At 44.2% G+C, this 13,070-nt stretch overlaps 1 protein-coding gene across 2 annotated transcripts in view; it reads left to right on the top strand.

Moving 5' to 3' along the window:
* The first annotated feature begins 899 nt into the window (after positions 1-899).
* RECK (reversion inducing cysteine rich protein with kazal motifs) overlaps positions 900-13,070 on the top strand; it is a 115,850-nt gene continuing 103,679 nt past the window's right edge. For both annotated transcript variants that reach the window (XM_056520738.1, XM_056520740.1), the window contains exon 1: positions 900-1,065. In XM_056520738.1, the coding sequence (XP_056376713.1) occupies positions 966-1,065 (100 nt within the window). In that variant the 5' untranslated portion in view covers positions 900-965. The remainder of the gene's footprint in view (positions 1,066-13,070) is intronic.

Here is a 13,070-nt window from a genome sequence, read left to right as displayed (position 1 = left end):
TCTCAACATACGATGGTTTCAACATACAATGGTCGTCCTGGAACCAATTAATATTGTAACTTGAGGGACCACTGTATATTGTATAATAAAATGTATTAGGCTAGCTTAAAGGAGATATCCAGTGGTGAACAACTTATCCCCTATCCTAAGGATGGGTGATAAGTTGCAGATCGTGGGGGGTCCGACCGCTGGGGCCCCCCGCGATCTCCTGTATGGAGCCCCGACAGCCCGCGGGAGGGGGGGGGGGGTTTCGACCTCCGCACGAAGCGGCGGCCGACACGCCCCCTCAATACAACTCTATGGCAGAGCCGGAGCGCTGCCTTCGGCAATCTCCGGCTCTGCCATAGAGATGTATTGAGGGGCGTGTCGGCCGCCGCTTCGTGCAGTTGTCGACACCCGCTATCTGGCCGGAAAGCCGGGGACCCGTACAGAGAGATCGCAGGGGGCCCCAGCAGTCGGACCCCCGCGATCTCAAACTTATCCCCTATCCTTAGTATAGGGGATAAGTTGTTCACCACTGGACCACCCCTTTAATGTAAGGCAGTGTTTTTCAACCAGGGTGCCTCCAGCTGTTGCAAAACTTGTTGGCTGTCGTTGGCTGTCTGGGCATGCTGGGAGTTGTAGTTTTGCAACAGCTGGAGGCCCCCTGGTTGGGAAACAGTGTTGTAAGGCTTATGGTTTTGATATGGAGGGTTGTCTTTGTTGGTTCTATGAGAGGCTCACACTTGAGAATAGAGCCTGTAAGTGTCAGTAAGTAACTTTAGGAACTCTTCCAGCTGACAGGGGTTTAAGGAGAAGAAAGGGAGGATGTAGAGATGAAGGGGGAGAAGAGGGGGTGGGTAGGAAGAAATCCAGACTGAGAGGAGGAGTGAGGGGAAGTGGAAGAGGTGGAGAAGGAAGGAAGCAAGAGGTTCCCCTGCCTAATAACAGAGCTGGAGGAGGGAGAGCAGCACTGATGTGATGTGATGGTCTCAGCCTCTGTGAGGGTCATGTCGGCAGCTGCCACTTCAACACTGCCCGGGCTGTCTCTACTCCTGGTGGCCGTGCTGCTCCCGGAGGCTGTGGGTGAGTGATGGCAATGGTGACAGCATTGTTGTGGGGGATCATCCCTGTCACTGTTCATCTTCTGGGGATGTTATGGGAAGTGTGCAGATCGCACCCAGTAATATCCTACATGGGATGAAGCTTTCCTATAGGTTTACTGGATGATCTATATGAAGCCTTGGAGAATGGGACCAGTGATGGAGAGATCGTGGAACCTACAGGGCATCAGACAGTTCTGGAGTGGCAGTGACTGTACTGATGATCTGCAGGGAACAATGATGGAGACACACGAAATAGTTACTGGAAAAGTTCTAGAAGAATTCAGTCTGTGAACTTTAGGTCAGAGCCCAGTGAATGTACAGCACAGATGGCTGGAGCTCTAGATCAGGGAGCTGCATAGTTTAGGAAGTCCTGCTGCCCCTCCCCCACTGGAATCATCAGGACTTTGTGATAACAAGAAGGAAATGTGCCAGATGCTTATTTTCTGTTGTGGCGCTGAATGAGGCACTTCACATTCTGTCCCAATATATACCAATGACTTCTATTTCCCTTGTAAGGCTGCATTCACACCACGTGTTTGCAATACAGTTCCCGTATACGTTTTCAATGTGAAAACCGTACAGAACCGTATTGAAAACTGTATGCATTGACTCTCCATTGAAAACCGTATGCCAAACGATGCATCAGGTTGGGTCCATTTTGCATCGTAGGCTGCATTCACACTTCGTTTTTACATTACGGGTGCCATATCCGTCTGGGGGAGGGGCAAACCGGGCTCCCCCGTACCCCAGCCGGACCAGCTCTGAAATCCATTTACTTTAATGAGCCGACCGGAGTCAAACGGTCGGCTCATTTTTGACCCATATGCGGTCCGGTCACAAAACTGGATACAGATAAAAAAATGAACGGACCGGAGTCACCGTTTGACTCCGCTTGGCTCATTAAAGTAAATGGAGTTAAGTGCTGGTCTGGCTGGGGTACAGGAGAGCCCGGTTTGCCCCTCCCCCAGCCGGATCCGGCACCCGTAACGTAAAAACGAGGTGTGAATGTAGCCTTATACGGTTTCGTCAGTTTTTTCCCCCGTACCACGGTTTTTGGGCAGGGTGAAAAACCATATTAAACTGTATACGGTTTTCTTGGAGTCAAGGGGAACCGTACAGAACCGTATGTGCGTACAGTTCCATCCAGTTTTCACCATACGTTTTTTTTATTCAAATTTCAATCAAACAGGTGAAACTTTGTTCATAATGGAGTGAACAGTTAAAAACATATACTTTTTTTCTTAAAAAACGGATGCAACTGGACATCATTTTTCAAACCCTGTATGGTTCTTAACCGTATACCAGTTAAAATTTGTACACACGTTTTGATACAGTTTAGTCCGATTTTGAGGAATCAGTTTTTTTAAATCAAAAACCTGATACAGGAAATGTATTGCAAAAACGTGGTGTGAATGCAGCCTAAAAACTTGATATTTGTCTTTACTGGTTCAAAACAGTACATACTGTCCAAAACAATATGGTGTATGTAAAATCATAACCAAAGACTACTTAATTTATAACCCATTTACATAAAGCAAGTCAGGCTGCCAAACCAAAAAATACAGATTCTGATACATCAGGGATTATAATTCTCTTATGGATCAGAACCTGCATTCTTTGTTTGGCAGCCTGACTTGCCCACTACAATGAGTTTGACTTTTAGCTAATATAAATAAGTATATGAATAAGTCAAATTCATTGTAGTTGGCATCAAAGTAGATCACTGACTTCTATAGCATAATCTAAAAAAGAAGTCAGCCAACACTCAGTATCAGAGGTGGCGCTAGTTTCTAAGGGTGCGTTCACACAGCCGTCTGTCTCCGTTTTTTATCCCCATTTCAGTTCTTGCAGGCTGTAAACGGGTTGAAAACGGTTGTAAAAAAAATCCCATTCATGTCAACGGGATTTTTTTTACAATCCGTTTACATCCATTTGTACCCATTTCCATTTTTTTTGACGGCAGAAAAAAATGGCACATGCAGTATTTTTTCTTCTGTCAAAAAAACGGATACAGTAAATGTAATATTGAAGACTACAGAAAACGGATGAGCCTTTAATGTCATCCATTTTTTCAATCCGTTTTTTGATCCGTTTTTTTTTTGTTTACTAACTGAACAATAATGGATCCAAATGGCTACAAATGGATAACATCCGTTTGCATCGTTATTGTCCTTTTTTTTTTAACCCCTTAAGGCGTTTTTCAGTTTTTGCATTTTCGTTTTTTCCTCCTTACCTTTTAAAAATCATAACCTTTCAATTTTCCACCTAAAAATCCATATTATGGCTTATTTTTTGGCCACCAATTCTACTTTGCAGTGACATGAGTAATTTTTCCCAAAAATCCATTGCGAAACAGGAAAAAAAATCATTGTGCAACAAAATTGAAGAAAAAACACAATTTTTTTTTATTTTGGGGACTTCCGTTTCTACGCAGTACATTTTTAGGTAATAATGACACCTTATCTTTATTCTGTAGGTCCATACAATTAAAATGATACCCTACTTATATAGGTTTGATTTTGTCGTACTTCTGGAAAAAATCATAACTACATGCAGGAAAATGTATACGTTTAAAATTGTCATCTTCTGACCCCTATAACTTTTTTTTATTTTTCCGCATATGGGGATGTATGAGGGCTCATTTTTTGCGCCGTGATCTGAAGTTTTTATCGGTAACATTTTTGTTTTGATTGGACTTTTTGATCATTTTTTAATGGTATGTAAAAGTGACCAAAAATATGCTATTCTGGACTTTGGATTTTTTTTACGTGTACGCCATTGACCGTGCAATTTAATTTATGATATATTTTTTATAGTTTGGACATTTCCACACGCGGCGATACCATATACGTTTATATTTATATTTATTTACAGAGTTTTTTTTTTTTATGGGAAAAGGGGTGATTCTGATTTATTAGGGAAGGGGTTATATCACATTTATTAACACTTTCTTTTCACTTTTTTTTTTTTTTTTTTGCAATGTTATACCCTCCATAGGGAACTATAACATTGCACACACTGATCTCTTACACTGTTCACTGTCATGCAATAGCATGGCATTGATCAGTGTTATCGGCTCTTGACTGCTCCTGCCTGGATCTCAGGCACGGAGCAGTGATTCGGCAATCGGACACGCAGGAGGCAGGTAGGGATCCTCCTGGTGTCCTGCAAGCTGTTTGGGATGCAGCGATTTTACCGCGGTGGTCCCGAACAGCCCGACTGAGCTGCCGGAATGCTTCAGACATGTCTGAAGGGTTAATACCGGGCATCACCGCAATCAGCGATGTCCGGTATAAGCCGCTGGTCCTGGCTGTTGATGGTTGTCAGGACCAAACCGATATGACGCGTGACCCCGTGTTATATTGCGGGAGCTGGCGCAGGACGTAAATATGTCCTGCGTCATTAAGGAGTTAAAGTTTTTATTTTTGACAGGAGAAGAACGGGACAGGTCTAGACGGCCGTGTGAGTGCAGCCTAAGGTAGCTATCCTTACAATTCAGTAGAAAAAAAAATAGACTGGCACTCGCTCACAAATCCAGGTGAATATTTTAACCTCAGACAGGCATGGTATCCAAGGTCCCATCAGGTGACATGTTTCAGCTATATCAGCGCATTTTTATCTATTTATTTATTTACTAGCTGAATACCCGGCGTTGCCCGGATTTTCCTTCCTAATCCTTGTTGGGGAGGAAAATAAACAAAGGAGGAAGCTTTTGACTTCATATCCAGTCCTCATATATTGTTGACATATCCCGTCCTCCTATCCCGTCCTCCTATCCCGTCCTCCTTTCCCGTCCTCCTTTCCCGTCCTCCTTTCCCGTCCTCCTTTCCCGTCCTCCTATCTCGACCCCCTATCTCGACCTCCTTTCCCGTCCTATCCCGTCCTCCTATCCCGTCCTCCTATCCCGTCCTCCTATCCCGTCCTCCTATCCCGTCCTCCTATCCCGTCCTCCTTTCCCGTCCTCCTATCCCGACATCATATCCCGACGTCATATCCCGACGTCATATCCCGACATAAATCCCGACCTCCTATCCCGTCCTCCTTTCCCGTCCTCCTTTCCCGTCCTCCTATCTCGACCCCCTATCTCGACCTCCTTTCCCGTCCTATCCCGTCCTCCTATCCCATCTTCCTATCCCGTCCTCCTATCCCGTCCTCCTATCCCGTCCTCCTATCCCGTCCTCCTATCCCGTCCTCCTTTCCCGTCCTCCTATCCGGTCCTCCTTTCCCGTCCTCCTTTCCCGTCCTCCTTTCCCGTCCTCCTATCCCGACGTCCTATCCCGACGTCCTATCCCGACGTCCTATCCCGACGTCCTATCCCGACGTCCTATCCCGTCCTCCTATCCCGTCCTCCTATCCCATCCTCCTATCCCGTCCTCCTATCCCGTCCTCCTTTTCCGTCTTCCTATCCCATCCCCCTATCCCGTCCTCCTATCCCGTCCTCCTATCCCGACCTCCTATCCTGACCCGTAATATGTGTACCAGGTATTGAAATATCTCCTGCCGTACGGAAGTTGTGTGAGAACATACATTTCCCATTGATTTTCATGGTACTTTAAAAAAAAACCCTGACCCTCACAAATGGGGGTAGTTAAGGGTTAAATTAACTATCCTATATTTTAAGTGGACATATAAGTAACATGTGACCAAGTATTAACGAAATATCTCAAGCCGTTTGGAAGTTATGCAGTAACATATATTTCCCATTGACTTGTATGGGACTTTAAACATAAGCCCCGCCCCTGGCAAATGGGGGGGGGGGGGGGGTAAGTAAGGGTTAAATCACCTATCCTATGTTTGTAGTTGACATATAAGTAACATGTGTGCCAAGATTCATGTTAATATCTTTAGCCGTTTGGACGTGATGCTGGAACATACACACATACATACATACACACACACACACACACACACACATGTTGAGTTTTACATGTATAGATTTTTTATGTACATGGTATACAGATTGCACATACAGGTGCGTATTGATGACATCATGCTTTCAAGTGACATAAATATATGTAATCATTATCAAAGTTTTCTGACGTTTATTTTGGAAAATTGTGACTGCCGTTTTTGAGCCAAAGTCAGAAGTAGATTCAGCAGGAAGGAGAAGTATAAGTCCTTCCTATATATTTTCCTTTTTAAATTCATTTCTGCCTTTGGCTCAAAAACTACAGTGGAAGTTTTCTATAAAATGCTAGAAAAAAACCTGCGTGGAAACCTAGCCTTACAAAAGCCAGACAACAGCAAAGCGATCATAAATAAAAAAGCTATATAAGGATACATGTAACCAACAGCAATAGCTCCAAAGAGAAACGCTGTAAATGAATAAATCCAAATAATTGGGTTGGTAAATTTCTATAAGCAAATCTGAAAGCAAATAAACATGAATATTAATATAGGCTCCCAACACCTGTGCTTGCCCGAGTCACTTTTAGGGTAGGGTCACACAGAACGGATCAGCAGCGTATCTTACGCTGTGGAGCCGCTGATGACGGACCCCTCCCATAGACTTGTATTGAGGGGGTATGGCCATGATGTCACGAGCCAATGTCCCGCATCGCCAGTCATCCGGCATGGAGCAAAGTTCGCTTCGTGCACCAGATGTCTGGGGTGTGGCAGCCAAGATCAGACATCTTATCCTTTATCCTTTGGATAGGGGATAAGATGTCTAGGGGTGGAGTACCCCTTTAAGCTTTGTGCTCTGGTATCTGACACTTTTGTATGAGTCCTATTACATGGTGTAGGTTTGCGCAAAAAAAGTATGCTTTGCGCAACAAAATAGGGGTACGGTGCACCAAACAGTAGACAACTTTGAAAAAATGCAATTGCGCAAAATTTGCAGGGACATTTAGAACATTGGAGTGGTGTAAAGCCAATAATAAATGTCCCCTTATGAGTATTTATGTGTATTTTTTAACAACCAAAATGTGTTAAAGGGGAACTCTTGTGGAAACAAGTAGAAAACAAAAAATATTTTCAAATCAACTGGTGCCAGAAAGTTAACAGATTTGTAAATTACTTCTATTAAAAAAATCTTAATCCTTTCAGTACTTATTAGCTGCTGTATAATACAAAAACATTTGTGAATTTATTTTCTGTCTAACCACAGTGCTCTCTGCTGACACCTCTGTCTGTGTCAGGAACTGTCCAGAGTAGGAGCAAATCCCCATAGAAAACCTCTCCTGCTCTGGACAGTTCCTGACAGAGAGCAGAGAGCACTGTTGTCAGGCTGAAAAAAACTTCACCAATTTCTCTGTAGTATATCTGCAGTATGCAGCAGCTGATACATACTGGAAGGGTTAAGATTTTTATATAAAAGTAATTTTACAAATCTGTTTAAAGGGGTATTCCAGCCCAAAACTTTTTTTTTATATATATATATATATCAACTTGCTCCGGAAAGTTAAACAGATTTGTAAATTACTTCAATTAAAAAATCTTAATCCTTCCAATAGTTATTAGCTTCTGAAGTTGAGTTGCTGTTTTCTGTCTAACTGATTTATGATGACTCACGTCCCGGGAGCTGTGCAGTTCCTATGGGGATATTCTCCCATCATGCACAGCTCCCGGGACGTGACATCATCATTGAGCAGTTAGACAGAAAACTTCAGAAGCTAATAACTATTGGAAGGATTAAGATTTTTTTTATAGAAGTAATTTACAAATCTGTTTAACTTTCCGGAGCCAGTTGATATATAAAAAAAAGTTTTTGCCTGGAATACCCCTTTAACTTTCTTGCACCAGTTAATTTGAAAACATTTTTTTTCCACCGGAGTTACCCTTTAAAGGAGTTCTCCAACTAAAATCTTTTATACCCCGCTGTGCCCGGGTTGTAAAACTATACATAATAAACTTTCATTTACCTGCCTACTATCCCCCGTTGTTCCGATATCGCCGCCCGTGCTCCGGTCCCTGTCAGCTTCCTCTTCCTGCGGGTCGGTGACTTCACTCTGCACTCAGCCTATCAGCGGCCGCAACGGGACATTGCTGCGGCCGCTGATAGGCTGACCACAGAGTGAAGTCACCGACCCGCAGGAAGTGGAAGAGACCGGGACCGGAGAACGGGACGGGGGGATCGTAGGCAGGTAAGTGAAAGTTTATTATGTATAGTTTTACAGCCCGGGCACAGCGGGGGTTAAAAGTTTTAGCTTAGAGAACTCCTTTAAGCCTTTTCTTTGTTGACATATATGGGAGAAATCCATTTTTTTCCTACTCTAGCGGTATATCCTTGGTTTTTAAACTCAACTCCTTTTCATTCTTCTGCACCTTATGGTGACCTATGTAAAGATTTACCTTCATGGTGGGGTTGAGAAAGACTTCATAGTAAGGTTGAAAGTTGCATTTACTATTTCATGGGTGAATAAAATCACTTTTCACTGAAACTTCGGCCTGGAGTGCCATTTTCCACATTTGGATGATTTAACCTTAGTCGGGTTTTGAAGACTGAGCATCCACGGACCACAAGTTCCAGCACTGTGCCCTATTCAACCACTTGTTGTGTACAATATGTACTAGTTTCAAAAAAATATAGACATAGATATAGACATAGATAATCTGCATATGTCTAACATGACCAATATTCATTCACTGGCCTGTAAGAAATTACTGTATCTCTCAGAAACCATTGTGGTCAGATAGTTCAAATCCAACATCATGTGAGTTGTAAGGCTAAGTTTCTACTTTTTTTTTTCTTTTTGTGTGAAAAACGCCAAGAAAAATGCCAATTCTGCCGCATGGCTTTTTTTTGGCCAAAAAATGCTGCGGCCAGATGTTAGCTGTAAATCAATGAGAAACCGCTAAATTCTTTTTCCACTTGCCGTTTTTCAGTTTTGCGTTTTTTTAATCTTTTTGGCGTTTTTCACTCTTTTTTAGCTCCTTGTCAGTTTTGCAAAGTCGCAACATGTTGAGCCAATGGCCTTTTCTTCCGTGAAGTCGTGGCGTTTTTCTCCCATAGAAGTCTATGGGAGTGAAAATACACCAAGAAAAAGGACATGTAGGTTTTAACTTTGGCATTTTTGCAGGAGGTTTTTATTCTTTTTTGGACTTTAGCGATCCATAAAAGTGATGAAGATACCTTTTTCAATAAAATTTCGTAGGGTACCATTAAAAAATTAAAATAAAAAAGATACAGTAGTGAATGAAAAAAATGTATTTAACAAAATTTTTATACATTTTTTAAAGAGGGATCAATATACCGTATATACTCGAGTATAAGCTTTTTCGTGCTGAAAACACCCCCCCTCGGCTTATACTTGAGTGAACTCTCCGCCCTCAGTGGTCTTCAACCTGCGGATCTCCAGATGTTTCAAAACTACAACTCCCAGCATGCCCGGACAGCCATCGGCTGTCCGGGCATGCTGGGAGTTGTAGTTTTGAAACATCTTGAGGTCCGCAGGTTGAAAGACCACTGCCCGGGCCTTCGTCATCATCCAGCCCCCCCTCCCCCCTTTAGTTTTGTACTCATCTCTGCTCGGCGGGACGTTCGGGTGAGCTGGTCCTGGCCATCTGTGCTGCAGGACCGTCCGGTGGGGAGGGATAGTCGTTCTGGGCTGTCCATCTTCACCGGGTGGGCCTCTTCTCCGCGCTTCGCGCCGGCCCCGGAATTATGACGTTGCCTTGAAGACGACGCACAGGGACGTTGCGTCCCTGTGCGTCGTCATCAAGGCAACGTTATTATCCCGGGGCCGGGCACGAAGCGCAGAGAAGAGGCCCACTCGGTGAAGATGGACAGCCCGGAACGACTATCCCTCCCCACCGGATGGTCCTGCAGCACAGATGGCCCGGACCAGCTCACCTGAACGTCCCGCCGAGCGGAGGTGAGTACAAAACTAAAATATACCCTTTGTTGGCAATGACAGAGGACAAACGTTTTCTGTAAGTCTTCACAAGGTTTTCACACACCGTTGCTGGTATTTTGGCCCATTCCTCCATGCAGATCTCCTCTAGAGCAGTGATCTTTTGGGGCTGTCGCTGGGCAACACAGACTTTCAACTCCCTCCAAAGGTTTTCTATGGGGTTGAGATCTGGAGACTGGCTAGGCCACTCCAGGACCTTGAAATGCTTCTTATGAAGTCACTCCTTCCTTGCCCAGGCGGTGTGTTTGGGATTATTGTCATGCTGAAAGACCCAGCCACGTTTCATCTTCAATGCCCTTGCTGATGGAAGGAGGTTGTCACTTAAAATCTCACGATACATGGCCCCATTCATTCTTTCCTTTACACAGATCAGTCATCCTGGTCCCTTAGCAGAAATACATCCCCAAAGCATGATGTTTCCACCCCCATGCTTTACAGTAGGTATGGTGTTCTTTGGATGCAACTAAGCATTCTTTTTCCTCCAAACACGATGAGTTGAGTTTTTACCAAAAAGTTCTACTTTGGATTCATCTGACCATATGACATTCTCCCAATACTCTTCTGTATCATCCAAATGCTCTGTAGCTAACTTCAGACGGGCCGAGACATGTACTGGCTTAAGAAGGGGGAAATGTCTGGCATTGCATGATTTGAGTCTCTGGAGGTGTAGCCTTTGTTACTTTGGTCCCAGCTCTCTTCAGGTCATTCACTAGGTCCCCCCGTGTGGTTTTGGGATTTTTCCTCACCGTTCTTGTGATCATTTTGACTCCACGGGGTGAGATCTTGCGTGGACCCCCCGAACGAGGGAGATTATCAGTGGTCTTGTATGTCTTCCATTTTCTAATAATTGCTCCCACAGTTGATTTCTTCACACCAAGCTGTTTGCCTATTGCATATTCAGTCTTCCCAGCCTGGTGCAGGTCTACAATTTTGTTTCTGGTGTCCTTTGACAGCTCTTTGGTCTTGGGCATTGTGGAGTTTGTAGTGTGACTGTTTGAGGTTGTGGACAGGTGTCTTTTATATTGATAACAAGATCAAACAGGGGCCATTAATACATGTAACGAGTGAAGGACAGATGAGACTCTTAAAGAAGAAGTTACAGGTCTGTGAAAGCCAGAAATCTTGCTTGTTTGTAGGGGACCAAATACTTAATTTCCACCATAATTTGCAAAAAAAATTCTTTTAAAATCAGACAATGTGATTTTATGGATTTTTTTTCTCATTATGTCTCTCATAGTTGAGGTACACCTAGGATGAAAATTACAGGCCTCTCTCTCACAATTGGTGGCTGACTAAATACTTTTTTGCCTTTTTTACATAGTTACATAGGCCCATATCAGCTTAAAACGCTAATTGTTTGGTTTTTCCCATAGCAACCAATCACAGTTCTACTTTCACTTTACCAGAGCTTGTTTAGGATATGAAAGTTGAGCTGTGATTGGTTGCTGTGGTAAAAACCAGACAATTAGAGTTTCAGGCCTATTGATAAATCACCCCCATAGTTAGTACAATTGAAAACCCCTGACAGTATACTCACAATATAATCTCCTGTTTTTTTTATTAAGTTCACAGTTGTCTGACACAGGTTTGTCACAGGTCCTCTTTAATTCCCTGAGGAAACAGCCTATTTTGGCCTAGAGGATTTTTTAATTGTTTTTTAAATTTTGTTTTTTAAACCTTGCCTTCTAAGAGCCTTAAAGGGGTACTCCGGTGCTTAAACATCTTATCCCCTATCCAAAGGATAGGGGATAAGATGCCTGATTGCAGGAGTCCCTCAGCTGGGGACCCCCGGGATCATGCACGCGGCACCCCGTTTGTAATCAGTGCCCGGAGTGTGTTCACTCCGGGTCTGATTATGGTCGACCGCAGGGCTGGCGGCGTGTGACGTGACGCCTCTGCCCCCGTGTGACATCACGCTCTGCCCCTCAATGCAAGCCTACGGGAGGGGGCGTGATAGCTATCACGCCCCCTCCCCTCGGCTTGCATTGATGGGCGGAGCGTGACATCACACGTGGGCGGAGGCGTGACATCACACGCCGCCGGCCCTGCGGTCGCTGGTAATCAGTCCCGGAGCGAAAACGCTCCGGGCACTGATTACAAACGGGGTGCCGCGTGCATGATCCCGGGGGTCCCCAGCTGCGGGACTCCCGCGATCAGGAAAATAAAAGGGTGTCATTGCAAAAAATCCCTCATATGGGACTGTGGATAAAAAAAAATAAAAGAGTTAAAGGGGTACTCCGGTGCTTAAACATCTTATCCCCTATCCAAAGGATAGGGGATAAGATGTTTAAGCACCGGAGTACCCCTTTATCTCTTTTTTTTTTTTTTATCCACAGTCCCATATGAGGGATTTTTTGCAATGACACCCTTTCATTTTCCATTTTACCAAAATGTATGGCGCAATGAGAAAATTACTATTTGTGGGAAGAAATTGAATAGAACTCTTTGGCAGTCACCCCCCCCCCCCCCCCCCCCATAGACATGAATGTTGGGAGCATGGCATGACATCACGAGAACGGCAACCCGAAGCCGGCATTCTGAACATAATGTTCAGAACGCCGTGGTGCCGGCCCAGAGTTCGCAGGAGGTCCCAGCGGGCGGACCCCCCGTGATCAGGAGTGTGGAGGATGGGGGGCTGCGGGAGTGTGGAATATGGGGGGGGGCGGCATCCTCCACACTGCTACAGACCCCCATCCGCCACACTCCTGCAGCCCCCCCCCCCCCCCCCCCCCCCCCATAAATAATAAGCCCTACCCTGAAAATAAGCCCTAGTGTGTTTTTTGTGACTAAAATTAATATAAAACCTGGTCATATTTTCGGAGAAACACGGTATAATCTAAAACTTTATCCTTGTTTACTTGTAGAGACTTTTCATTTTCTGATCTCTTAAAGTTATAAATAGAATGTGTCTGAGCAGCAAATAAACAAGGCTAGACATAATAGACGGCCAGCTAGCACAAAGATCAAATGCATCTTGCTGTAAGTATAGTTGGTAAATGACTGTTATTTTCTCCGTCTACCATGACATTTATAAACTTTCTAGAAACCTTAAAAATGAGCTTATGAGAACTACATACTGAAAATAAACTGTGGGTAATCTGCCGCTCTACAAGATCCTGAATATAGACAG

The sequence above is a fragment of the Hyla sarda genome, chromosome 5 (genome assembly GCF_029499605.1).
Source record: "Hyla sarda isolate aHylSar1 chromosome 5, aHylSar1.hap1, whole genome shotgun sequence".
NCBI classification, from domain to species: Eukaryota; Metazoa; Chordata; class Amphibia; order Anura; family Hylidae; genus Hyla; species Hyla sarda.
This window is presented reverse-complemented; position numbering and strand designations above follow the sequence as displayed.